Source organism: Erythranthe guttata, chromosome 13 (assembly GCF_056151865.1).
Source record: "Erythranthe guttata isolate IM_541 chromosome 13, IM_541, whole genome shotgun sequence".
Lineage (NCBI taxonomy): Eukaryota > Viridiplantae > Streptophyta > Magnoliopsida > Lamiales > Phrymaceae > Erythranthe > Erythranthe guttata.
This window is the reverse complement of record NC_142545.1, coordinates 19273345-19299959: the sequence shown is the minus strand read 5'-3', so window position 1 is coordinate 19299959 and position 26615 is coordinate 19273345. Positions and strand designations below refer to the sequence as shown.

The 26615-nt window shown below is 37.9% G+C and overlaps 7 protein-coding genes across 9 annotated transcripts; 2 read left to right on the top strand and 5 right to left on the bottom strand.

Moving 5' to 3' along the window:
• Positions 1 to 2342: 2342 nt before the first annotated feature.
• LOC105948698 (pectinesterase inhibitor) lies at positions 2343 to 2927 on the top strand. Its single transcript, XM_012971928.2, has one exon. The coding sequence runs from the start codon at positions 2343 to 2345 to the stop codon at positions 2925 to 2927; it is 585 nt and encodes a 194-aa protein (XP_012827382.2).
• A 1222-nt stretch (positions 2928 to 4149) lies between these two features.
• LOC105948699 (putative phospholipid-transporting ATPase 5) lies at positions 4150 to 9312 on the top strand. Its single transcript, XM_088812102.1, has 11 exons — positions 4150 to 4859; positions 4947 to 6379; positions 6471 to 6581; positions 6691 to 6967; positions 7070 to 7158; positions 7270 to 7354; positions 7473 to 7682; positions 7763 to 7888; positions 7972 to 8070; positions 8157 to 8348; positions 8453 to 9312. The coding sequence occupies exons 1-11, from the start codon at positions 4452 to 4454 to the stop codon at positions 9155 to 9157; spliced, it is 3735 nt and encodes a 1244-aa protein (XP_088668228.1). The 5' UTR covers positions 4150 to 4451; the 3' UTR covers positions 9158 to 9312.
• An 89-nt stretch (positions 9313 to 9401) lies between these two features.
• PSAF (photosystem I subunit F) lies at positions 9402 to 10964 on the bottom strand. Its single transcript, XM_012972021.2, has 2 exons — positions 10298 to 10964; positions 9402 to 9866 (listed from the first exon to the last, which is right to left on the bottom strand). The coding sequence occupies exons 1-2, from the start codon at positions 10678 to 10680 to the stop codon at positions 9557 to 9559; spliced, it is 693 nt and encodes a 230-aa protein (XP_012827475.2). The 5' UTR covers positions 10681 to 10964; the 3' UTR covers positions 9402 to 9556.
• A 108-nt stretch (positions 10965 to 11072) lies between these two features.
• Positions 11073 to 17246, bottom strand: LOC105948848 (Vacuolar sorting protein 39). Its single transcript, XM_012972092.2, has 14 exons — positions 16027 to 17246; positions 15182 to 15457; positions 14483 to 14679; positions 14167 to 14308; positions 13598 to 13873; positions 13386 to 13458; positions 13238 to 13286; positions 12568 to 12859; positions 12328 to 12383; positions 12164 to 12232; positions 11965 to 12076; positions 11780 to 11869; positions 11498 to 11668; positions 11073 to 11396 (listed from the first exon to the last, which is right to left on the bottom strand). Exons 1-14 carry the CDS (start codon positions 17035 to 17037, stop codon positions 11301 to 11303), a joined length of 2910 nt encoding a protein of 969 aa, XP_012827546.2. The 5' UTR covers positions 17038 to 17246; the 3' UTR covers positions 11073 to 11300.
• A 251-nt stretch (positions 17247 to 17497) lies between these two features.
• On the bottom strand, positions 17498 to 20782 carry LOC105948908 (E3 ubiquitin-protein ligase WAV3). The gene is made up of 2 exons (XM_012972171.2): positions 20335 to 20782; positions 17498 to 19499 (listed from the first exon to the last, which is right to left on the bottom strand). The coding sequence occupies exons 1-2, from the start codon at positions 20545 to 20547 to the stop codon at positions 17667 to 17669; spliced, it is 2046 nt and encodes a 681-aa protein (XP_012827625.2). The 5' UTR covers positions 20548 to 20782; the 3' UTR covers positions 17498 to 17666.
• A 762-nt stretch (positions 20783 to 21544) lies between these two features.
• LOC105948742 (uncharacterized) lies at positions 21545 to 22068 on the bottom strand. Its single transcript, XM_012971970.2, has one exon. It carries the CDS (start codon positions 21950 to 21952, stop codon positions 21737 to 21739), a length of 216 nt encoding a protein of 71 aa, XP_012827424.1. The 5' UTR covers positions 21953 to 22068; the 3' UTR covers positions 21545 to 21736.
• A 502-nt stretch (positions 22069 to 22570) lies between these two features.
• DWF1 (cell elongation protein / DWARF1 / DIMINUTO (DIM)) lies at positions 22571 to 25646 on the bottom strand. Of its 3 annotated transcripts, none has more exons than XM_012972041.2 (3): positions 25458 to 25646; positions 23361 to 24626; positions 22571 to 23280 (listed from the first exon to the last, which is right to left on the bottom strand). In XM_012972041.2, exons 2-3 carry the CDS (start codon positions 24606 to 24608, stop codon positions 22837 to 22839), a joined length of 1692 nt encoding a protein of 563 aa, XP_012827495.1. In that variant the 5' UTR covers positions 24609 to 24626; positions 25458 to 25646; the 3' UTR covers positions 22571 to 22836. The 3 variants fall into 3 exon arrangements, with proteins under 3 accessions (XP_012827495.1, XP_012827496.1, XP_088668227.1); XM_012972042.2 differs by having other exon boundaries at positions 25277 to 25459; XM_088812101.1 differs by lacking the exon at positions 25458 to 25646 and adding an exon at positions 25218 to 25281.
• Positions 25647 to 26615: the final 969 nt, after the last annotated feature.

Here is a 26615-nt window from a genome sequence, read left to right as displayed (position 1 = left end):
GCCCAAATATCAAATAGTTGCACATCACCAAAATAATATATTATATTAAGAAATATTGTTAACAAATAGCAATGTAATAAGCCTATGTAAACTTTAATTAATAACATATCTTATATATAAATGGAGTTTAGTATAAAAATAAATTTTTCGAGTAAAAACATATAAAATTCGTTACACATCACACAAATATTACATATACAAAACATTATTTTGAAAGGGATTTCTTCAAGAGTAACTAGAATTAAATAGAAATAAATATCTACACTTACATGAATTGAAAACTGAAATAAGAAAACGCAAGCATTAAATATCTGCAAGAGTAATGGCACTAATTACCGCTATATAAACAAGAAGTATTCATTGGAAAAACAAAAAGAAGAAAGGAAAAAATGGCTTACTCTTTGCACAGAGTAATCTTGATTGCTCTTTTATTCGCAATTGCAGTTCCGTCTTCATTGAGTCACACAGAAGTCGAAAATGACCTAATGCATTACTGCTCTCATACAGGTGATATGAAAATAGAGTGCCGGCAAATCATCCAATCCGAGTTAATGAACAGATTCAACAACGCGCAAATTAGAGGAGTGGTTGATATCGCAATGAACCTGACAACAGCAAAAGCCAGAGAAATAAGCGGCAAGCTTGTGCATCTTCCTGATATTTCCAAAGACGAGAATTTGAGACACAAGTATATGTTGTGCGACCAGAACTACAGAGTTGTCCTCCTCAACCTCGATCTAGCATGTAGAAACTTGCATGCTGATTATTACCGTAATGCCCTTGTACAGATTGATAATACTGTTGCAGAATTGAAGAGCTGCAGCCATGAATTTACCAAGGACTTGTTCGACCCGGCCCACATTAGGAACTTGAATAAGGAGTTTAGACTTTATGTGGAAATTTTTAAGGTGACCCTGGACCGTTTGATCTTCGAAAATGACAATGACTAAAATCAATTTAATGTGGTATGGAAGTGAAATGCTATTCTAAAGCAATATATTGTTTCTGAAAATAAATATCATGACTGATTGCAACGAAAAAATAATATATGTAGTTCACTTTGTATCTTCTTTTGCCGAACGAACTAATTCCAATTTCTTATTAACTAAAGTTTCCAAAATTTATTAAATTTACAATGCTACAAAAGAGCTCTAATATAAGAGTCACCCCACAGGCTATGCAATTGCATGCTAAGGAAAAACAGTCCCACCAAAATAAAGGAAGAAACTGAGAAAGAGACATATGGATATCTTGCGTACCTCCTTTGTGTTGGTTTTCATAATCGTCATGTCAGTCAAACTATCATCAACGGGTCATAAACTTACTGATACGGAGATAAACTCTTGAAGTCCCAACCAACGCAATGCAAATGACGAAAAAGCCCTTGCTGAAGTTTCATTTGATTTGGCTTCCAAAGCAGCCAATAAAATACAGCCCCGTCTCAACTCCCTTGCAATGGCAACTCATGATTCTCGACTGCGAAATGTTTACATCTTGTGCTCTAACAACTAATAACAATGCCAATCGTGACCTTGGAGCTGCTAAGGAAAAGTTGCATTCAAGTTCCTACAGTAAAATTTCTGTCCAAGTTAAGGATGCCTTTGAAGAAAACGAGCACTGTGAGGAACTGATTGACGGAACATCTACTGATCATGCACACATAAAGAAGAAAAACCACGAGTTTCAATTTATTCTTAGCATAGTCATGGTCATTTCAAAAAATGCAACCAAAATTAAGAAGTAATGTTCGTTACACGAAAAATCGTGATCTATTCAATCATGTAGTCAAATAAGTCACTTAATGTGAAGGTTTGTTTCAAGGTGATATTTATTTATGTTCTCGACTATTATTAGCAATTTTAACAAAATTTTGTCATCCACATCACTTTGTTATTTACAAAGTAATAGCTAATACCATCTAGTTTAAACAAAGTAAAGCATGAAAGAAGGCAGTATGAAACACCCATCCATCCAATCTTAAAATCAAACAGAAGTATATGTTATTCACATCAAAAGGTTTACAGTCTTAAATGTCCTTTTCTTTTTAATACTCCATTGCTTCCTAAATATTAAATCATGCAAAAAACTCACCACGCCTAGAACACCTTAACAAAAGTAGTAAGAAAAACAGCAATTAAATTAATAAATTGAAGTCTATACTTAATGAATTGAAACGCCAACAAAGATAGAATTAAATTGAAATCTATACTTAATGAATTGAAAACTGAAGGTTCATTAACTATGAAATTGCCGCTATATAAACAAGGCATTTGAAGAAGAAGTAATTCATTGCAAGAGAAACAGCATCAAAAAATACTAGCATAATCAGAATTTAAAAAAAAATGGCTTACTATTTGCACAGAATAATCTTCGTTGCTCTTGTTGTGGCAATTGCAGTTCCCTCTTCATTGGGCCGCAGAGAGAGATCAGATCTAGAAAATGACCTAAGAGATCTCTGCTCGCAGACCAATAAAACAAAAAAATGCTGGAACATCATCAAATCCGAGTTCAGCAGATTCAGCGATGCGGATGGCAACAAAGGCGTGGCCGGAGTCGTAATCGACCTGGCAATAGCAAAATCCGACGAAATTCACGACAAGCTCAACCAGCTCTACGACGATTCGAAAAACGATGAGTTGAAGGAAAAGTACCTGTCGTGCTCGAAGAACTATAACGACGCCAGCCGCAACCTCGATCTAGCGAGGAGAAACTTGGATTCCGACGATTACCGGAATATTCCTGTCCAGATCGATGATACTAGTGACGAATTGAAGAGCTGCAGGCATGAATTCAAAAAGGACTCGTTCGACCCGGCCCATATTAGAAACCGGAATAAGGAATTCAAAATTTACGTGGAAATTGTTAAAGTTGCCACCGACCGTTTGCTCCAGGAAAATGACCCACAACCAGAAGGCAACATTAATTAAACCAATTTAATTAATATATTGGTAGAATGAAGGAATATTATTATTCTAACAAAAATTATATATTGTTTTTTAAAATAAATATTGTCAAATATTTTATTATTTTCTAATTTAGTCTATTGTTCGAAACCCTAATACATTAAGATGCTACGTCGAGTAATTTTTAAATAAATCAACGATTAATAATCACCCAAAAGTTATATATTGGTTTTGAAAATAAATATTGTCAATTTATTATTTTTCTAATTTACTCTATTCTTCGGAAACCCTAATACATTAAGATGCTACATGGAATATTTTTTAAACAAATCAACGATTAATAATCACCCAGTGTGTTTTATTTATCGGGTGTAGTATTAAATAATCTGATTGCTAAAATACAATTAACAATCTTATGATAAGTTCGATATTTTCAAAGATTGCTAAAATAATCACCCGATGTGTTTCAGCGGTAATAGCATCAAATAGTGTAATTGCTAAAATACAATTAACTAAGATACATTTAAAACAATCTTATAATAACTTCGATATTTACAAGATTTCATGTGCCGATTCAATAGTTTATGTATGCATGGAAGCTGTGTATCTCTATTTTAAGTTTTTGTTTATTGGACAAGATAATCTCGTAATTAACACCACGGAATCACTAATTAATTGCCGGCAAATCAGATTTTAAAAAAATATATATCCTGGAATTATTTAGTCAATGCTTACAACGAAACATCACTGTGGCGATTGATTATTTTAACAGTCACAATGTGTACGGAATATAATACTGACTTGCGGATTAATTGATTAAATGATTAAATGATTCTGTTCGCAAATCTAGAGGAATATCAAATTCAATTTTAATGGGCAGTTACTTCTACTTTAATTTGTTTGACAATTGGGTCACCATAAATTATGGAGCAGATTAAAATGAATTAAGTGGTGTTAGATGCATAATTGTTCAAGCTTATTTTTAATTTTTTAAATCAATCGAGTCGAGTTCGAACGAAAAATTAATGGAGGCGAACACGAATTATTGAGTTGGAGTAGCTAGATCTTTTCTATATATTTTATAATTATATTTTGAGATTTGAATTAGGTTGGTCAAATTAGATAACTAATCAGGATTTGGGTTATCTGTTATCACATGTAGAGCTTATTATTTTAATGCAAAAAACTAAAAAAAAATAAATAAAGAAAAAGTTAATTAAACGTTGATGTCAATGCCTTGTAGAGAGGTTCATGGCACTTGGATTTTAGTGAATTTATTTATTTATTTATTTTTGTTTAATTAATTCAAGGCCTGCCTGATTGATCCAAGAAATCTCTTATTTCTGGATTTTTAGAAGTTTCTCTTACATAATTTTTTGTTTCTTTAAACAGACAAAAGAATGTGAATAGTACAAGTTTTATTACAAACATGCACAAATGACAAATCTCCAGAAGTTTCCTGTTACTTATATGCCCGGTTTAGGACAGTTTACGATGTCGAAAATCGACAGATAATTCTGAGGATATTTTTTTTTTGGAAGAAATAAAATGTCATCAAGAAGAAGAAAGCAGAAATTGATCAAATGGAGCAAACTGTACACATTCTCATGCTTAAGGCCAACTACCGATGAATCTGCACCCACCGCGCATCTTATTGGCCAGACGGGTTTTTCTCGTGTCGCGTTCTGTAACGAACCTCATCTTCACAAAACAAAGCCGTATAAGTACCCGAACAACTATGCATCCACAACTAAGTACAATCTTGTCACCTTTTTTCCGAGAGCTCTTTTTGAGCAATTTCGTAGGGTTGCAAATTTGTACTTTCTCCTAGCAGCTATTCTATGTCTCACTCCGTTGAACCCTTTCAATCGAGCTAGCGTGATAGCGCCTCTCGTTTTTGTTATCGGTATTAGCATGCTCAAAGAAGCCATCGAAGATTGGCATAGATTCTTACAGGTAGGTAGCAACAAATATATATAATATATATTTTCAAGAATATATATATTTTCACCAAGAAAAATAAGCATTTTTTTTGTTTTGCAGGACAGAGAAGTGAACTCGAGAAAGGTGAAAGTTCATGTGGGAAACGGTTTATTCGAGCAGAAATCATGGGAATCTTTGCTTGTGGGAGATATTGTCAAAGTAACGAAAAACGAGTATTTTCCGAGTGATCTTCTTTTGCTTTCTTCGAGCTATGAAGACGGTCTTTGCTATGTCGAGACAATGAATCTTGATGGGGAGACAAATCTAAAACCTAAAAGAACCTTAGAAGCAACACTTTGTTTGTACGAGGATGTTGACTTCTGCAAATTCAAAGGCACGATTCGCTGCGAAGATCCAAATCCGAGCCTTTACACATTTGTGGGCAATTTGGATTTGGATAAAGAATCACACCCCCTTAGCCCATCTCAAATTCTTCTACGGGACTCGAAGCTTCGAAACACGGAAAAAATCTACGGTGTGGTAATCTTCACCGGACCGGACACGAAAGCAATCCGAAACTCCACTAAATCTCCATCCAAACGAAGCAGAGTCGAACGAAAAATGGACCGTGTGATATACCTTCTTTTCGCAATGTTGCTATTGATTTCTTTAATCTCTGCATTTGGCTCTTCGTTATTTACGATGTCTGAAAATCATAAAGGGTGGTACCTTCGTTTGAACGATCATGTTGACCCTTTGTCCAATCCAGAGGACCCCATATTTTCCGGGCTTCTACAGTTCGTGCGCGCCCTTGTTCTCTATGGATACTTAATCCCGATTTCTCTATACGTCTCGATTGAAGTAGTAAAAGTCTTGCAAGCTGTGCTGATTAATAAGGATATCTCAATGTACGATGAAACGACGGGGAAGGCTGTAAAAGCAAGAACTTCGAACTTAAACGAGGAGCTTGGACAGGTGGAGATGATTTTATCCGATAAAACGGGCACTTTAACTTGCAACCAAATGGAATTCAAGAAATGCTCGATCGAGGGTATTTCATACGGTGGCGAAGTGACCGAAGTTGACCTGGCTGCTTCTAGAAGAATGAACATTGATGTTGAGAGGCACAGGTTCAGTTTGGACGGCTCGGATTCCACGGGGCGGAGCGTCGAGATGTTCGATCTTTCGACAGGCGGCGGCGGCGGAACAGAGAAGGACGTTTTGGGAATTTCGAGGGTTTCTAATTCGAGGAAAGATTTTTTCGTGAAGGGGTTTAACTTCAGAGATGACAGGCTTATGGACAAGCTGTGGATTTATAATCGGTCTAATGTAAATGACATGATCATGTTTTTCAGAGTGATGGCTCTTTGTCATACGGGAATTCCGATCGAAGAAAACGGACAAGAAAATACGTTAATGTACGAGGCTGAGTCACCCGAAGAGGTCTCGTTTCTTATTGCAGCGCGAGAGTTTGGTTTTAAGTTTTGCCAAAGAACTCAGTCAGCTATGGTTCTTCAAGAACTCGACCCTTCTTCGGGTTCGGAGGTTAAAAGGTGACTAACAAATAAATTTCGAGTCTTTGTAGATTTTTACAAATTTTTTTTTTTTTTTCTAATTTATAGTCTTGAAAAAATTAACACACAGAGAGTACAAACTTTTGAATCTGCTGGAATTCAATAGCTCAAGAAAAAGAATGTCGGTCGTAGTAAGAAACGAAGAGGGCGAGATTTTTCTCTTCTGCAAAGGAGCTGATGAGTATGGTTTACTTTTTACTTTTATTTAGATATATTACTGCTTACTATAAATAAATATAATTACCGGTTCCGATTTTTTCTAATGATTTTTTTTTTTGTTTTTTTTAAAGGGTTATTTTTGATAGGCTAGCCGATAACGGTAGAACGTATCAACAGGCTACGGTTATGCATCTTTCGAGCTACGGGGAAGATGGATTGAGAACGATGGTGTTTGCGTACAAAAAAATAGATGTGCTCGAATACGAGAAGTGGAATACGGTGTTCACGAAAGCTAAGGCTGTAATAGGTCAAGAAAGAGAAGAGTTACTTGAGAATGCCTCTGAATTGATTGAGAAAGATTTGATTTTGTTAGGTGCTGTAGCTGTTGAAGATAAATTGCAGAAGAGGGTAATTATGTCATTAATTTCAAGAAAATGTTGTACATAACATATATTTTGTCAAATGTAGATTAATTATATATTTAATTTAATTTATATATATATGTTACAGGTTCCTGAATGTATAGATAAACTTGCTCAAGCAGGCTTGAAAATCTGGCTTCTAACTGGTGATAAAAAAGAAACAGCAGTAAATATAGGGTGGAATTTCGACAGCTTTCGTTTTTTTTTTCTTTTTTTTTTTTTTTTGTCGAAAATTTCAAGGAAAGTACTAATCCACTTAAATATCTTGTGATTGTTGTGTTATTACAGATTTTCTTGCAGTTTGCTCCGGCATGATATGAAGCAGCTTCATTTGTGCTTGAGTCAAGAATCTTCGTGTAGTCAGCAAATGAAGGTAAAGACCAGTTTTTACGCTTTATAATCGGCAAAAAAAAAAAAAAAAGCTCAAGATGTAAAAAAGATTAGTGAATTTGGATCAAGAATGAAGTATACCGTTTTTTTTAGTTTTTCAGGATGTAAAAAAGGAGATTATGTACCAATTACAAAGCTACAACAAATTGATCACCGAAGAAAACAGAGACGACTCGCCTTTTGCTTTGGTGGTAGACGGAAAAGCTCTTGAACTTAGTTTAGGCAATGATTTGACGAAACAATTCTTGTCCGTTGCTATGAACTGCGACGTTGTCATATGCTGCCGTGTCTCTCCCAAACAGAAAGCTTTGGTATGTATATATATATAAATTCATCACTATATATGTATATAAAGAATTTGTTTAATTTTGTTTCTTGATTTTTTTTTTAGATTACACGAAGGGTTAAAGAGTACTCCGGTAAGACAATTCTTGCAATTGGCGATGGCGCTAATGATGTTGGCATGATTCAAGAAGCTGATATTGGCGTTGGAATCAGTGGCATGGAAGGAATGCAGGTAATTAATTACCTTACCATTTCAACTTTAATTTAATTTTGATATAAGTTTTATTATAACAAGTGTGACGAAATTAATTGCAGGCAGTAATGGCAAGCGATTTTTCGTTGCCTCAATTCCGTTTCTTGGAGAGACTACTAATAGTTCATGGGCATTGGTGTTACAAGAGGATTTCTAAGATGGTGAAAAATTAAATCAAAGCTTCTTTCATTTTAAATTTCATCAAAATATATTTAATTTAATTTATTTATTTTTCCTCTGTTTGCAGATTCTTTACTTTGTGTACAAGAACATAGCATTTGGCCTCACCCTATTCTACTACAACACTTTCACCGGTTTCTCCGGGCAAGATTTATACGATGACTGGTATATGGTCATGTTCAACGTACTCTTAACATCTTTGCCAGTTATATCTCTCGGTGTGCTCGAGCAAGATGTTTCATCGGACATTTGTCTAAAGGTAGACACACGCCTTTCTTATCTCATTTTTTCGTTCCGTTTAAAAAAAAAGAAGAAAAGAAAAAAAGAAAAAAAAACTAACTCGACTCTTGAATTTTAATGTAGTTTCCAGCACTATATCAGCAAGGACAAAGAAACATCTACTTCAGTTGGAAGCGAATAATCGGTTGGATACTAAATGGGGTTTTAGCTTCTTTATCCGTCTTCACATTAAACATATGCATGTTTTCGTCTTCAGCTCTAGACAGAAACGGAAACATAGGCGACATCGAACACATTGGCACAATCACATACACGTGCATAATCTGGACGGTCAACTGCCAGATCGCACTAATGATCTCCCACTTCACTTGGATCAGCCATTTTCTAATATGGGGTAGTATTTTCAGCTGGTACGTATTTCTGTATCTATACAGTACACTCCCCTCTACGTATACGTACCGTATTTTCACGGAGCAGGTGGGGCCCGCGCCCGTTTATTGGATCGGTACATTGCTTGTGGTCGCGGTTGCGGTTCTTCCTTACGTGATCCATATCGTGATCCAACGGTTGTTTTTTCCGATGGATGATCATATAATACAAGAGATGAAGTATTCCGGTACCGATGTTAAGGATAATCCGATGTGGGTGAGGGAGCAGGAGAAATCGAAACAGTTGACTCAGGTCGGTTATTCTGCAAGAGTTGACTCGAAAATCAGGCATTTGAAAGAGCAGCTGCATAAGAAGAGGAAATCTTTTTACTCCTCTCTTACCAATAGTCCTATGTATAAAACTGTCGTGCGCAGAGATATAAATCCTACACTACAATAGTCGATTTTAAGACATCGAAATATATATACTAAATGTATGTTTATTTTGTTTAGGCCATATCAATTAATTGTTTAAGTACATAATAATTAATTCTTATGTATCTCACTCGATTTTTCGCCTCTCGAAACTAAAAATTATATAGAGATTTATTATTTTACGAGCAGCGTAGTCTTGATCTTCATTAGCAACACAATAAATGAATTCTTGTTTCTTTAAATTAATAGGCAATACAAGCAAAAAACAGTGAATAAACAACAAGGAGGATTCATTTGCATTTCCTGGTTCAAACAAAACAGTAAGTACAATGATAAAAGTTTACAGACAGTAGATACAATGATTTGTTTCTCACTCCTCTCTCCACAGCAACGATTCCATGTCTTTAAATTTCGAAGACACAAATTAGTAATTGGGATCGATGAGTTCACCGTTCAAGTACTCTCTGTAAGCGGCAATGGGCCAGATGAAGCCTCTCCAGGCGAGCTTATTGGCCAACGGGACATCGATAATGATCTCCTTCATCGTCGGTTTCTTCTCGTCTCTGATAGCAATGAGGTAGCTCCTGCCTACCCACCCAATCCATCCAGCTATGTACAGGAACAAGATGCCGGGTGTGATAAACTCACCCCAGTGTCTTTGGTCACCGCTCACTATCAAGTGCGGCAATCCGTCGGAACCGCACAACAGCCCTTGGTTGCCGTAGTTCTCGAACCTGTATTGTATCAATTTATCATCACACAATTGATGTCTTTTTTTTTTACATGAATGCATCTAATGATGTCATCTTTCTTCTGTTAATGTGGTCAGATTTTAAATTTTGATGTGCGCTTCGGTTAAGAGTTTATTGCAATCAGTACCCCCAATGTTATATCTAATTGCTAGAAAACTCCCTATGTTATTTTATTTGCAAAAAACCACCTATGATTTTTTTTAGCAACTAGTAATCATGTTTAGGGGGTTGTGTGCTAAAAAAAATTGAATCGTAGGGGGTTTTTGCTAATAAAATAACATGGGGGCAGTATTTTATAAATTCGATGTAACACAGGGGTACTAATTGCAATAAACCCCTTCTGTTAAGAAAAAAATGATTAATTTTGTGGATCGAGATTAATCGTATGATTAATTAATTAATTAATTAAATACCTGCGCTTGGTTTTGGCAATGGTGGCGTTGATGGCGAGAGCGGGGGCGCTGTCAGGTGAGTAAAGCTTGAGGGAGGATTCGAGCTTTTTGATCTCCTGCTTCTCGCGCTTGGCGAACTGTTTGGACTCTTTGCAGGGAGTGAGGCCGGAGATATCGGCGGAGGCAGGGAGGACGGGGGCGGAGAGAATGATGGAAGAGAGGGCAAGCGCCGCCGAGAACGCCTTGAGCTGAGAATTAGCTGAAGAAGTGGACTGCTGCTCTGAGGAATTAGCCTGACATACAATGGTGGCGGCGGTGGCAGACCTTGGTTTAGCGGCGAATTGAGTGCTCAATTTAGGTGTTGAAATTGATTTGGAGAGGTTTGTGGGGATAGTTAGCGACATTGTTACCGGATCCCTTTCTCTCTTATTATTTTTCTCTCCTGATTGATTGATTGATTCTCAGTTCAGAATGAGATTATGGTGGTGATGATGAAGAAGATGAAGATGAGGGGCGGAGGCCGATTTTTAGAAATTGGGACTAGTGGTTGATAGGGGATAAGGTGGGATTTCAGTAAAGAAGATGCTGAGCTGGACACTTGTGATTGGCTGCTATGGTTTCACGTTTTCAGATTCTCTACTCCTCAATCTATCCAATGTACAGTGTTCTCGTTGCCTCCACACGTTGAAAAAAGATCTCTACTACTACACATTTCTTTTTTATTATTGTAAAAAACATTATCTTAATTAATATAATAGTAATTAATAAATCAGCCAACTTTTAAAAAAAAAAATTAAATTCTTGGTAAAAATCAAAATCATGTTACAAATTTGACAAGTTAAAACCCTATGTATGTACATCTGCAGTAAGAACTAAAAATGTTCTTATAGTTTTCTCATGTTCAAAATTTCAATCAACAAGGGCGAAACCGTAATGTAACTAAGCCGGGAGACACTATACAGATGCAACATCATCATCCTTGAAAGATTCCGAATCAAATTCGCTGGACGGGTCTTCCAGATTGTCATAATCGCGTAACGAGCCAACCAGGCTTGACTAAACTATCTTTCTTGAAATCACGCCCGCTCACAGAAGTGGACTCACCTTGACGCCGGTAACACTGCAAGGAACGTCATCCATCAATCAGTAATAATCTGCACCAGTCGAGAGATCCTCTGTGTGTGTGTGTGTGTGTGTGTGAAACAATGAAAAGAGACGGACCTTGTAACAAACAATGGAATCGTCAGGGTACATTGCAAATAGTTTAGTACCAAGACGAGCATGGCAAGAACCACAAGTGCTTTCATCGTTTATCTGCACATTCCTACACCTTTCCTCCATTCTTCCCAAGCTTGCATCTATCACTAACGCGTGCGACATATTATGCACTATCTGTCGTAACCAACAAACAACAAATACTAAGATAATCGATATGTTCGTTACATCAAAGAGAGAGAATAAAAACTAACAAACTAAAAGGAGTAGATATAAAAAAAAACATACTTTTCCTTGACGATGGTGGTGATGGCGGGCCCTCAACATCCTTAATATTGTGTCTGATGCCAGGTGGAGTGGCATGTCTGGAGATAATCTCTGCAAAAGGAATCCAAGTTTCGAACAATCGCGTATAACTACAATATACGATTTTATATACTATTGGCGAGAAGAAATAGAATGGAAACTAATACCTCTAGCACTTGCAAGGGATCTAGCATTTCTCCGTGATTGTGGAGAAGACGGACAGCAGCTTTAAACATGGGTTCTCTGCCATCCTTCGGGTTCAAATATATCTCGAGCAACCTAATAATATCACTCGGAAACGAAAACTATTAACAATGAGGAAATTGATACCAACACTAAGTAGCAAGAGAGAGGAAAATGACTGACTGCATATATGCATCTGGTCGACCAATCTCGGCACAATATTGTTCAGCAGCTTCGTAATTCACCAATTTCCTAATAAGGAGAAAAGGCCAACCGCATCATACCTTCGCTCAAGAATTCTAAACCATTTTAAAAGCTATAATATTACTAGATTTTTGTAAACTTACAAGGCCAAAATATTTAGCACAAGTGTTTCTTGACCAAGCCTCCGATAAAGAATAGCCTGTCAAATACAAAATCAAGCAAAATCAGCTAATACAAGAAAAGAGAAAATTAAAAGTTTAAACTAGCTTCAGTTGCTTTAACACGGCAAAACCTTTCCATTTAATGAGTAAGCATTTTTAGAGAAACTGAAAATACTGAATCAAACAATTGCTAGTAATATGACAAAGACGATGCTACAGGACCTTTTCTAGCCATAGATCCGATTCTTCGATCATTTCCAGGACATCTTCTGCATCGTATAAGTCCGATGACTCTAAGAAAATCTGAAGTCTTTCTCTGACAGGACTTTCAAAAATCGAGCTCCCTCCATGTTCAGAAACTTTAATCTCCTTTTCTGGCCTTCCAGCCACAGAACCTTGAGTTGAAAGGCTCACATCAATAGTTTCAAGTGCTGACTTGGCAAGCAAGACCGCATATGCTGTATGGAACCGTGAGTCATCAGAGTCTTGGTCTTCGATCAACCACTGGAGATATCTGTATTTATAATGTGTAATTGTTGTAGAATGATTAGTAGCAATACAAATGATGCCTGACATGCAGTTCAAACAATCAAGAGAATGTTTTGTTCCAATAAAGGTGTTCTTAATGCATCTTCAGCCAACTATACCACCCAAAATAATTAAAATAATAATAATAAATAAATAATCAGAGGAAAGTCTGACTGTAACAAGCAAAATCAGGCTTCGGGTGATGAGAATCATAAGAATACATGATGACCAAATGCAAGTAAGATAGCAATCTTTAATTAATTACAACCTTCCCTAGAAAGTACTATCTGAAAAAAAAAACATACAACTTAAAGTGTATCGTTACACATAATCAAGCACAAAGGAAATAATTACCAGGCTATACCTTTGAAGAATTTCCACTTTTTTGGGATCAATTGCAGCAATAACTTCATCTGTCATAAAACAATCAGAAGTTAACCAACTAGGAGAGACTAGTTCATCATAATGCATGTTAACAGATATTGTACGAAAGAAATTATTGTTAGCCTTGCCTGGTGATAGCAAACTGACTCTTTTCTCTGATATCAAAATTTGAACAGCAATCACCTGGTTGATATCTGCAATCTATAAAAGAAAAGAAAAAAAAATGGACCATCAGCAATCAGATCGGTCAAACACAAAAGCTGAAACTCACCCGACCCAATCCTTTGACTTCTTTGAGTTGTGACAAAAACTACATAAATTAAAAATATTGGTTACGAACCCATCCATGGTGTTGGAGTACCAAATCTTGGTCTGAGGACTCCTCTAGAATCTTAGACGCCTCTATAGCAGCAGTTTCAGGGCTGAAGGTAATTTTTCTAGAAGGATCTTGTAAATCAGTTTCCACATATTGATCTTGGTGATTGCTGATTGATGAATAATCTCTTGCCAATATGCGCCAAGTAGAAAGAGCCTTTGCACTCATCCCCTTACCAGCATACAAGAAAGCAAGTGTGCGTAAATGCCCAGAGTCGGTGAGTAGTGCTTCTAGCTCCTCCTGCACTGCCCATTGAATTCCCATGGTCATTGTTTAAGTGGCTCAATTATTTCACCTTGACTACAAATAATGCCATTATTAACACTCATATGTTCTATATGAATCCTCCACATGGGTGGGAATTATAAACTATGTTGTAACTAAACGAACAAAAATCCAACTAACTGAATAACACAATTGCAACTCAGGAATTCAATTGTATATTTTCCTCATAGTGGACATACAAAAAAACGATAAACAATCCATAACGGGTTCTTCAGCCAAATGGGGAAGAAATGAAAAGTAATCCATACCACTACACAGCTATTCTCAGAAGATGCAAGTCTTTCCATGTCTTCAACACAATTGAGAGCCCTATACAGGTACATCAAAAGGGTGTCAACTCCCTCTCTCACTGAAACTGCCAGATCTCTTACACGACAAGCTTGCAAGTACCTGTAGAAAGTTATTAGAAGTTAGACAAGGAAAATTGGCCAGAATTGGAAAGGTAGATCATACAACCCGACTAAGATAGTGAACTGGAAACACTTTATACCGAATAAACAAAACGAGGCCCACTTTTCCAGAACAGAAAAAAAAATGAATATTATGACATCAAATCAGAAACACCTTATCATGTTTTTTATGGCAGACTCTAATAGATCAGCTCTACTAGGTGGATTTAGAAGAAACTCAGCATCAACAGCAGACTCTACACCTGCCTTCTTAAGGAAAACAGCTCTTTGAATAGCAGTCAAGCCATCATCTATAACATTTTCAAGAAGTGTAGGAGGAGGATGCAAACCCCAATATCGGTTCCTCGGAACCTGTAATATTCAAACAATTCAATATACATTAGTACACACAGAATCAAGGCGGGTAAGAAGAAGGGATAGATAACTCGATTCAAGTACTGCATTACATAAAACTCCCACCTGATTTTACGGGTAAACACAAATATTAAATACCAGATGCCACAATCAGATAGCTTTTCATGTAATTTCTTCTGATCTAATGGTTATATGTTCCTGAAAGACCCTATAAATTACGATAGTCCCCTATTATTGCAATAACTAACCTTAAGTTATTAGGATACAGAGTATCTAATGAAACCCACAAATAAGTACTTGGAAAGTCATCGCGAACTACATGTGGCACACATAGTATTGAGAAAAACAACTCATAGTACATGGAACACAAAACAGAAACCTCAGAAGATATCTGTTAAAAATGGCCCATATGACACAATTTCTTGTATGAATTACCAAGTGACAAGTAAAACCAGTTTAAGCTACCTAAACTTAAAGCACAGAATAACTTAGCACATACCAGAAGGGTCCAGCGATTTGGGTCTCGCATAATGAATGGAAAAAGTTCAGAAGGCTGCATGTTTTCTGAAAGCAAGAAGTGATCTACTGCTTCCTTGAAATGCAAGTCAAAGAGCAAGAGGAATCCCACTTGCGCATGGACAAAAGAGAGCATCTCCTTTGTAATTTCACCTTCATTCTCAAGCTCTTTAACCAAGGACATGGCCTCCTTGAAGCTCTTTTTCCTGAGCATATCCTTGATTTGTGTTTCTTCAGAAACTTTCCCATAGCAAATAAGCTTCAATTTGCAAGTATTAGAGACTTCATGATGACAAAATTAGCATTAAAAAAAAAAGTGATCATTTTCATGATTTAAATTGCTATTCTCTTTAAAATTGATGCGGCTTATAACAAAAATTGTCTCGAGTATTCTGTTCATAAGTTTGATGAAATTTATATTCACCCTTTCCCAACCTTTTCCCATCAGTCCTATTTTCTATTTAAGTTATTAACATGCACAACATGCCAAGTACTTAATCTTATACGTGCAGGTCACATGCATAATTAATTTGGACGCTTCAGTTTAAATGAAAACTGAAACATAATTGCAGATTTGTGTTTGTATGTTTTTCAAATAATTCTGCTTCGCGTGCTTCAATAAGCATGCCATCGCAACTCAACTGCATTTTAGCTGACATGACAAGCTAAATACAAAGCACATAATATGTCTGTATAGTAATATTTTCCATCAATAGTTGAAACTTCCAAAACATTGAAAAAAAACAAGTTTATCAAAAACATAAAGTACATGTTACTAATCATCGTTTTACATCTACAATTTACACTACAAATGACATGAAGGGTTACCTTCAAACTCGTTGCGACAGCAACAAGATTCCCACTCTCATTCTCCTCATCTGCCAGCAAACAGGGGCCACCGCCCCCATTCCCAACCACGAACCTTTGAACACAGCACCCAATTTTCTTGTGGTACAATTCCACTGCTGAATTTCTTGTAGCCACCACATAACTTCCTATTTCCCTAAATGAATCTGGAGTCTCTTTGAACACCAAGCTCCCTCCCACTGGCTGCCCCTCTATATCTACGATAATACCCACATTATCAACCATTAACAACACGTTCGACTCCTTAACCAATAATTTCAGTCGTGGCATGCCAGAAGAATCCGGTAGTGAAAAGATAAGCCCGCATTGCCCATTTATGCAGTTATACAAATAATACCCAACCTTGGTACCAACAAATATAGAATTATCAACCCACAATAAAGCCGTAATCATCCCATCGAGAACCCCTTGAATCTCCTTCAAGATTACCAACGACCCACTTAAAATCAACTCTGCTAATACCAACTTTTTCCCGATCCCAATGGCAAATAAATTGCTGCTATCAATGCTACCGCCATTGCTATACACATAATTTGCTTGGCTTCCCCCGTTAGTATGAGGACCGGATTTTATGCTTCGAAATTTACGAGAAAACGCAGTGACGCCTTTGAAGAGGCTAATCCTTTTAGCAGGTTCGAGTAAACGGGAGTCAAGCAAATACAAGAATCCATCGGCAAGAACGATAACCTTATCGATGTGGACAAGAGGTTGGATGTAATTCAATGAACTGCTATTGCTGGTACCTGCTCCGGGGAGAGAGAGGCGTCTGATGAAGGCGATTTCGAGAGGGTCGATTTGGGATATCCGGAGGGAGTACAGTAACAGCACGCCGGAGACAGTGGCGATGTAAATTAGCGTTTGGCCGTCGGGAAGTGTAGCGAGTGCGACTGATTTGATCGAAGAGTTGCTGCAATCAACGGCGGATTCCCCGAGGGGTTCGAGAATTGTGCGAGACTTGGGTTTTACAGCCATCGACAAAATTACAGCTTTACGAATCAAAACTCGTAGAATTAGAAGCAGAAGAGACCTTATGGAGGGTAAGAAAACTTGTTTGTCACGAATCAACGGTACAGCCCGCCGATCAAAAACTCGGCCATCCTCAGATCGGCGTCTGGAATCTGTCGTGGGCCGGGGTTACTAAGGTTGCAAGATTGCATTTTTTTTCAGTTCGGAACGACACCGTTTTGACTAAAGCGGAAGACGTTTGTGTATAATTGGGCCAGAAATTGGGGAATTTGGATATTAAAAGCCCAGTGACTAAAAATTGGGCCCGACTGGATCATTGGGGTGACATATTTTTTATTTATTTATTTATTTATTTATTTTTTTTTTTGAGGAAAACATATCATTAATTAATTATTTGTTAAATATAAAAACATGTTTTTTAAATGTTTGATTTTAGTTTTTGCAAATACATAGACAGCAACACAAATTGACAAGCAAGAACTAATCAATCTATTAAAGAATCAATCTATATATTAAATGATAATCTCAAAAGAATAATCCCAAAAAAAAAAGAAAAAACAACCAACAAATCCAGAGTACTAAATTCAGTTGCAAAATCTAGTACAGTCATATGAGAACAAGTTGAAAAAAAGCAATCACAGATTAGGGTAAACCTTCCTCCCACGTTGTTGGTCTCTCTGATAACAAGCACTGAGATCTTGTGATCTAGTAACCATGGTCACCATGGATGGTGTATTATAGCCAACAGCCGATGCTCCACCACCATTCATTATTGGCTGAGAATTGGTGGAGGAGTCACCCCTAGTGGTGGCCCTCTGCCAAGAATGCGAGCTCAGCCCCGACAGCATGTACGCACGCCCACTCCTCTCGTACATCTCAACGCTCGCCATTCTCTCTCCGATCTCCACCAGCTCGGCTTCAAGCCAGCTGCACAGGCCGTCACCAGCTTGGGCCGATGCAGAGGAAACAAGAGCCGATCTTCGCTCCGTCAGCAATGCCTTCGCCCCTTCAAGATTCCCTGATTCGGCCATCTCTTTCGCCTTTGCAATTCCTTCGACAATCCACAAACGGTTCCTCTGTCGGTCCACCTCCAGGCTGGCAGTTGAATCCGCTTGAGACACGATTCTAGGCCGTTTTATCTCAACTCTCACCATTTCCAACTCCACCACATTTTCCGATGCAGTGTCTTTGTACGAACATGCAATATCCACAAGTGGTGTTCTTGTTGTTTCGTCGGCGATCGGCCATGTAGGAACCGAGAGGTGGACAAGAAAATCTTTGTCCTCGTCAGCATACAAGTCTCCTACATTTATCACGCCTCGGAATCCTTGGTCAGAGATTTCATTTTCGTATCTCCCAGAAGAAATCGAACCAATTTTCGAAACAGTTGATGTTGTAATAGTGAGGCGAAGGTCACGTGCAACAACACTGAGGAGACCACCAATACACCTAGCAAACGAATCTTGCACAGCTTCAACTGATTCGATGAAGGAAAAGGTTCCACCCGATGCATCGGATATGTGGTGCATCACAGCAGAGTCGTGGTCCCCACCAAATCCAAATGTATGGATTGGGAAAACACGAGGCCGGTTGGTACTTGCATTCGAGTTATGATCCCATGCAAGTGCGGGGCTTGAGGAAACACGGTATACACTCTCGCGGTTGTACGTATCTTTCCCATCAGATAACAGAATAATGCTAGTCACCGGATTTTTCCGACGCCTCTCTTCGAGAACCCTTTTCCCATTTCTAATCCCCTCCGCAATATTAGTACCACCAGATGCAAGGAGTGAGTTAACAGCAGCTGTAGCTTCTTCACGCCCTTGTTCGGTCATTTTACGTAAAGGGAATACTCTGTTTGCTGACGTGGAGAAAGCGACAACTGACAGCCTGTCAGCGGGGCCCAAATTTTCGATGACGAAACAGACAGCACGCTTGAGAAGGAATAGCTTCGAGCCGTTCATACTGCCACTGACATCAAGAATCGTGACAAGGTCAATAGGCGCACGGTCAACTTGTTGACCATTGACAGTTGGTGCACGTAAACCAACTAGAACAGCAAAGTCAGAAACGGAATCTGCAGCAGCAACGGCGGGAAATTCTGGCAAGGCCTTAATGGAAACGTTAACTGAGGGAGCAGATGAAGCAGGCAACGTTGAATCTACGGGGGAATCAATTGACTCATCGTCGGAGTAGCAAAAGGGATCGGAGGGAGGCGGATTAAGTGGGGCCGGAATGAGGGGGACTCGAGTCCAATGAATGGGGTCGTTGTCGTGGTCGTGGGAACTGAGAGCTGGCAGTTGGAAAGGGATCTCCTTCCATTTGGAGCGGCAAATGGGGCAGAGGTGGTTGCCATGGTTGACACTCTTGGCAATGCAGCTGAAATGGAAAGTATGTGAGCACTCGGCAGTGAAGATGGCTTGTCCCTGCCCACTTCGAACATTCTTGAGGCAAATGGCACAAATCTTCTGCAACAACATAATTTGAAACAGTTTAAGGTTTGCATGTCAAATAAGTTACTATTGATTCGATGTCACGATACAATGATACTTAAAGAAACGACGAACGACAAAATTTCCGACTTTGAAGGAATACATTTCGGCACGGGACACAGTTCAAGAAACAGATTAAAAAGTACACAAGTTAAAGTTCGCAACAATCTGTCGATAAACCGTCGTCAGTCGATAAATCACAGCTCGGAATTATGTGTTCCTAGTTCATGCAGTCACTTCTTTTGATGTTGCAATATTAACTACACGAAGAAATTTCTCCATTAATTGCCAGCTAAAAGTATAGACACAGAGATAAAGCATGTTTAATTTGTTCCTATCCCTTACACAAAAGGGCATGGTGAAAAATGCATTGACCTATTCGGCTTTTGATTTGACCAAATAATAAGTCAAAGTATAAATAATGGTGCAGTAATCTACGAAGCAATTAGATAATTTAAATCCACAACAATCAAATCAATTAAATCTCCTTGCGCTAAATGCCATTATTTTATTGGAATAATAGGAATCGTGCAAGCATTGCACAAAAAATAAATTCCAAAATTGCCCTCGTGACAAAATCAAATAAAAGCAGCAAGTTGGAATAGTTCCAAGGGTATTTTTGTCAATTGAATACACATGCTGGTCAATTGGCAATGCACTTTCCACACAGACTATGGCGTCACTTCCCGGTAAAAGGGGGAACACTCGTATAAATCAGTTATCTCGCCGGAAAACCGCAACAGAAAATGAAAAAAAAAAAATCGATTCATCGGAAAGGCACGCATAAAAATAGTAACGAAACGAATCAAACCTGGGAAAAACGTCCGCCGGAGCTGAGCGTGCGGGACAAGCGGGAAGACAAGGAGGCCGATGAGGTGGTGGAGGAGGAAGGGGAACGAGGCACCGCCGATCGAGAATCCGATTGAATCGGATCACGCGGCGGAAGCTGGGAGGACGACGCAGACGCGCCGGAGGATTTTAGCGACAGCGATTTCTTCAACTTGCTCCACGTCCCCGACATCATACACGTCTAGACTGAAAAATATCTGAATAGAGATTAGGGTTTTCTGAAAGGAGAGAATGATGGTTTATTGATTAACGTTCATATAAAAAAGTATTTATTGTACGAGGAATCGTCTCTCTCTCTCTCTATATATATATATATATAGATACAGACACACAGAGGGGGTGGGGGAGAAGAAAGCTATGAAACAGTCTGTAAAGCAATGTGTTTCTTTTTGGGGTTAATGGGAATACTTATCCTCCTTAATTATATTAATTTAATTAAGGGAGTGAAAATCCCTATTTTTTTCTCTTTTTTCCTTTTTATTAGGCAATGGGATTTGACTTTCACTAAATATCAAAATATCCAATTTTTAAGACAGAAAATCACAGTTTTGCATGCGCTGTAATTTTAGAGAAGACAGATGTGCAGATTTTATTGTTGGGTTTTAATTAGGTGTTTAAATAGTTTGTAAATTAGATTTTTAATCTTACCACCTTACTTGTGATTATTTGACTGATAAATTAAATATGGACTCAGCCTTGTTTCAAATTGAGAGATGGCCCTTGAAATTGAAAAAAAAAATGAGTATTTTGTGAGGCCCAATTTATTGGGCCCACAGAAAATTGACAAAGAAAAACAAATCAGAACAAAAGGAGGCCCAATATATGATGGCCCAAGTCCCAACCGATCCTAATCTAATAAATAGAGTCGGCGATTTGGATATCCAGTTCCATGGATCCGATTGGATTCGGTTCGATCAACATGGATCCAGTTTGTATTAAGTTTAGTTTGAAATAAACCGGACTGGACGAAGTTAACAACTTTTGTTAAAGATGCAATGGATGGGTTCATTCATATAGGTTGATGATGGATTCGGTTCTTTTTGGTGACTGGATCCTGTTCAAGTTGAGTAAATCGCAGCTTCTATACTTATCATTGTTAGTGGTTTCTTTTAGCCACATTCTTGGTAATGAATTAATGTACTCTCGAAAATGATTAAGCAAAAAGAGGATGAATCAATATTTGTTGTATGTTTATTTAATGACAATTTTTATAGCAAAAAAATTACAAGAATGAAGCATGAAAAACTCTAATTGGAAGGAAAAAAAAAATTCATCTATTCAGAGCTAAATTAAATACATTTTTCATGCGTACAATACATACATAGTAGACTTCCAATTGGAAGAAATAGATACAAAAAAAAGAACTAGACATTGGCAAAATTGGTGGCCTTGAAGTGGGGTTCATGAGGCGGTTGGCAAGCGGTACTTTGGGCCCCCGGAGGCGGAGCTGGGGCGCTGAAAACCTGAGCATTAGCGTATACTTCCCTCCTTCCCTTGGCTCTTCCGAACAGATAACAACCGAATCCGAGAAGTAATGAGAAGAGAATAAACGGCAAAGATAGCACTATTACCATACCCATCGTCTCGATCCGCCGCCCTCTTCAAGATAAACGTGCACTCGATCTTCTGCGTACGTGTTCTTCCTCTGTGTTTGTTTGCGTGTGTGTGTGAGAGAGAGAGAAGCGCTGCGATTTAATATGAAAATATAATAAGAAGGATCTGCTGCCTAGCTGTCTGTATTTTTCTAACGGTAATAAGCTTAACGTTCAATTTTCCAACGTTCATATTTTCTAACGTACAACTAATTTGGGAAAGCTGTTAAGCCTAATAAACTGTACTATAACTTAATAATGTTGTTGGATATAGGGGAAATTTTTTATTAGTTCAACCAAACTAATAAATGAAAGAAATAAATTATTAGTCACGAAACAATTTATTGATTTGATAGCAAAATCTATGTTAATTAAATACTTTTGCTCCAGCGCCGTATTTGTATGGAGTAGTCATTAACTTTATTTTAATTACTTTTATCAAGATTCATATCTGACATATGCACAAGCCGATGAGGGTTTGTAGAGTGTGTTAATTCTAATTACTATTTCATATATACACTATTGTAAAAAGAGAATATTCCTTCATCCAAGTTTTTTATTTATTTAGTACCATGCTAAACAAACTTAGTAATTAATACCTAGAGAAAATCCAAGTTCAAACCTCAATAGCAGCAAGAATGCAGCATGGAAATTCAAATTACAAGGTGAAAGTCTAACACAAGTCACAAAGGAAACATAGAATACATTCGTTGGGAGAAATAGTGAAGTCACTGATCCAACTACACAGTCAACAGGTTCTAAAACAAGAGAAGGAAAGGAAATACGAAAACACCAGCACATGAAAAAAAAAAAAAAACAGCCAAATTAATCTACCCGGTGGGCCCCGCCGAAAATCGTAACACAAACACTCATCAACATTCTTCGACATCTGGAGTATCGAGAATAGCCTGCTCAGCTTCCTGAACCTCCTTCTCGGTCTTCCTGCCTTTCTTCGACTTGTAGTACACGCTCATGAACGTGCCCACAGCTCCATACTTCCTTCTGCACTGCTCGTAAAGCCCTGCATCGAACATTCTCCAGAAGTTCTTCTCGTTCAGCTCCGACACTGCATACTGTGGCTGGAAACCATGGTTCTCGATCAACCAATCCTCCAATCGGTGAACAGCTTCAGCACCATCAAATTGCTCGCCCCTCAATACAGGTCCAGGTGCATAGTACACTCCGACATCAGTATACATCTGTGCATAGTGAGTGTCCCCTTGCCTGCGCTGTAGCTCAAATCCCGGTTCAGGATAAACCATGGTTTTCACCGGGAGTTTGTACATCCTGTGTGGGCAGAGCCATAGCGGGTAGACCTATATATTCAATTGTTAGTACACTCGAAACTGAGAGGAAAATGGAATAAAGAATCGTAATGTAATATACATATATATACCTCCATTTCCTTGTGGACGAATTCGAGAGCATCTCCGACTTTGTAGAGAGGAACAAGCATGTCCTGAATGACATGCATCTCATGGTAATAGTTCCTGATGGCTTCACCTTGAGTTGCTTTCAGAAGAGAAACCTTTGGCGGCATCAGCCAGCCGAGGGTATATCTGAACCACCATTGGTCGGCAAATGGAAGAATGAGCTTCCCTTCCCAGTACAAGCACCTCGTATGCCTGTGGTAATAGTCTCTCGTGGGGATATACTCGACGAACTCACCCTTCTTCAACGCCGTCTGTGCATGCTGGTAAAACCAAGGCTTGAACCACCAGCCGACACTGTTGATTTTGTTGCCCTTCTTTTTGGCTTCTTCTTTGGAAGCGTATTTGCCAGTCATGCAAACAGCATCTGTGGGATTGTAAATCATAGTCTCGACAAAGTCCGGAACCTTGTCAGGGTTATCCTGATCCCCATCCTTTGGTGCGAAGGAGTCAATGTATCCCTGTGCAAGCTCCTGCAGATTACCCACCACAGGTGTATATGTCAGCTTCATGTATTCCTTTACAGGTATGAGCTTAATCTCAGCTGCAACGAGGAGTCCCAGTGTGCCTTGTGACCAGGGAATGGCATAGAATAGGTCAGAGTATTCGTTGTCCTTTGTAGCTCTAACCAACCGACCATCAGCCAGGACAATTTCATAAGCCACAACAGTGTCTGAAAACAGGCCGTAAATATGGGAGCTTCCTTCAATACCGTAGCCATTGATCAGACCACCCACAGTGAGATCATCGAGCTCGGCAACAACTGCAAGGGACAGATTCATCGGAACAGTAGCTCTGGATATTTGACCCATATTGACCAAAGGCTCCACCCTGGCAATCATTCTGTCCTTGTCAATGTCCAGAATGTTTCTGAACGCAGAGAGGTCAACCTCAAAGTGTCGAGCGCGCTTGTAGTCAACATTACGCATTCCAACAGCAATCCACGGCTTCCTAGCAGTACAGACCAAACCATCTTTCTTCGGGTTCCTGTCTTTGAGACGTTTCAGAACTTTCTTGACGTTTTCATCGTGTTCCTTTTGACGCTTCTCGAATGATTTGCACTCAGACCACACATCACCAAGGTATGTGAGGAAGTAGAGTGTGAATGAGATGGGAAGAACGACAAAGATAACAATTATCCATCGGAACTGTACAAAGTAGTCCACCCAAATCTTCTTCCTCTTGGGGCGTAGGGGGGCCTCAAGGTCCGACATCGTGGTAAATGAAGAGACCTGCACCCATTGAAATAAAAAAAAAATGCAAGAAACAGTTAGATAACAATGTTACATTGGGACAAAAAAAACCCTTATTTTCCTAACATGAAAATTCAATACACTTTAACCAATTCCAAAATAAGCAAATGGTCAACAAAATTTGTTCCATGGCACAATGGTCTCAATTCTCAACAATGTCATGCAAGTTTGAACTCCTAAGGTGAGAGTAAAACTATTTTGACATATTAAGAACATCTTCTCAAATAATTAAAAAAAACATTTTATAAATTAACTCGGATAAGAAAAAGGGAAGACAAATAAAAAAATTAAGATTGAGAAAATGCCACCAACATTTGCCAGCAACCTGATTGACACAGATCTGATCTAGTGTCACAACTCACAATTCAACGCTTCATATCAAAATGGTAAAAAATATAACCAATAAAAGTGTAACAAAAATCTTCATGCATGCATCACTATCCAATTCACAACATAAGCATCAGCAAAACCAAAATTATATTCATATAATGTAATCCAAAACAGTTCTACAGATAGATCTACTGCAGAACATAAACTAATGGCTAAACTTCACCAACACAAATAATTAACTGGTTAAACTTCGTTTGCAAAATTAAAGCGTAGATCTACAAATATGAAGTGTAACGAACCACAAGCAGATTTGTTTACATCAAATCAAATCTACATAACCAAACTGTCACCAGATCTACAACATCAAATCATATTCGACTTCATCCAGAACGCAGAAAAATTATCCACAAAAATATAGAAGAAATTTTTTGATAGAGATGGATAGAGAGAGAGAGCTAGAGAGAGAGAGAGTGTGTGTACCTGAGTGAGAGGGGGAGAGAGAGTGTTGACTGTGGAGTGACAGCAGATGAGCGTTGCTACTATTTATCTAAGGGGCGTGAAAAACGAACATTCATTTATTATTGAAAAAATCAGTAAAGGAAAGGGCATTTTAGGGAATAAATAAGTATCGATCTGTCAGGTGTGATTGTAAAGGAGTTAGGTGAGATTAGATCTATTTTAGCTGCTAATTATTTTTATACTATTTCTTAAGAAATTAATTAATGATATAATTCCATAATTTTTGCTATTTATTTAAAAAAAAAATATATATATATTTTTTTCAATAATTTAGAGAGAGAAAGTGGGGATCTGGCAAATGGATCCCACCAGGATTCGCGGCGTCGTGCTGGCGGCCACGTTCTGTCTGGGACTCAGGCATCTGCACGTGAAATGGATTCATGCTTTGCTTTCAGTTTACATTATTAAAATTAATTTATTTATTTATTTATAATAATTGTGATTAATAATAATAATTGCTTTATTTGTGCCAAGTTGGTGATATTAAAAAATCACATTGTTTTTTCTCTCTCTCTCCATCACGTTTTATTAGTGGCAGATAGTGATATCTGGCTTTTTTTTTTCTTTTTTTCTTGTGATGAGCAATGATATCATTTTAATGGACCTTTTCTTTTGTTCCTTCTGGGACATCATTTGGTACTGTTAGTACTTTTAAGTTTAATCTATCAATATTGCATATTTTTACATGGTTTAAACTCCTCTATAGATTCAAACTCGTTTCACGCATTTTTTTGGGTTTCAGGCTTACATCACATATTTGATATTTCACAACTCTATAGCCGAACATGTTCGAATAAAACTTATACTAGGATAAATTAAGAATACTCATTGAAAGTAAAAAACAATGATAAATTAAGATTATTTCTATTAACGACATATATGAGAAACCCTAAATGTGACTTTTGCAAGATACCGTAAACTTTTGCATATACTAGATTTTATATTAATGAAGAAAAAGTTAGTATCTTCTAGGTTAGGCAACTTTTATATTTTTAAGTTTGATTTTGATTAAATTTATGGATTAATTACTACTAGGTGTTGACTTGTTTCGATCTATTTGTGTGTATTAATTATTAACTTATTCGGGCTAGTCCATAATAAACTCAAACTTGATCCATA

Coding starts and splice junctions, on each gene's coding strand:
- PSAF (XM_012972021.2), bottom strand. CDS start 10,680: ATGTCGCTAACTATCCCCACAAACCTCTCCAAATCAATTTCAACACCT. Junction 9,867..10,297: donor ATTGCCAAAACCAAGCGCAG/GTATTTAATTAA, acceptor GATACAATACAG/GTTCGAGAACTACGGCAACC.
- LOC105948698 (XM_012971928.2), top strand. CDS start 2,343: ATGGCTTACTATTTGCACAGAATAATCTTCGTTGCTCTTGTTGTGGCA.
- LOC105948848 (XM_012972092.2), bottom strand. CDS start 17,037: ATGGCTGTAAAACCCAAGTCTCGCACAATTCTCGAACCCCTCGGGGAA. Junction 15,458..16,026: donor CTGTCGCAACGAGTTTGAAG/GTAACCCTTCAT, acceptor TGCAAATTGAAG/CTTATTTGCTATGGGAAAGT. Junction 13,459..13,597: donor TACTCCAACACCATGGATGG/GTTCGTAACCAA, acceptor TTTCTTTTATAG/ATTGCAGATATCAACCAGGT.
- LOC105948699 (XM_088812102.1), top strand. CDS start 4,452: ATGTCATCAAGAAGAAGAAAGCAGAAATTGATCAAATGGAGCAAACTG. Junction 7,889..7,971: donor GTGGCATGGAAGGAATGCAG/GTAATTAATTAC, acceptor AATTAATTGCAG/GCAGTAATGGCAAGCGATTT. Junction 8,071..8,156: donor ACAAGAGGATTTCTAAGATG/GTGAAAAATTAA, acceptor CTCTGTTTGCAG/ATTCTTTACTTTGTGTACAA.
- LOC105948908 (XM_012972171.2), bottom strand. CDS start 20,547: ATGATGTCGGGGACGTGGAGCAAGTTGAAGAAATCGCTGTCGCTAAAA. Junction 19,500..20,334: donor CCGGCGGACGTTTTTCCCAG/GTTTGATTCGTT, acceptor ATGTTGTTGCAG/AAGATTTGTGCCATTTGCCT.
- DWF1 (XM_012972041.2), bottom strand. CDS start 24,608: ATGTCGGACCTTGAGGCCCCCCTACGCCCCAAGAGGAAGAAGATTTGG. Junction 23,281..23,360: donor TCGTCCACAAGGAAATGGAG/GTATATATATGT, acceptor TTGAATATATAG/GTCTACCCGCTATGGCTCTG.
- LOC105948742 (XM_012971970.2), bottom strand. CDS start 21,952: ATGGGTATGGTAATAGTGCTATCTTTGCCGTTTATTCTCTTCTCATTA.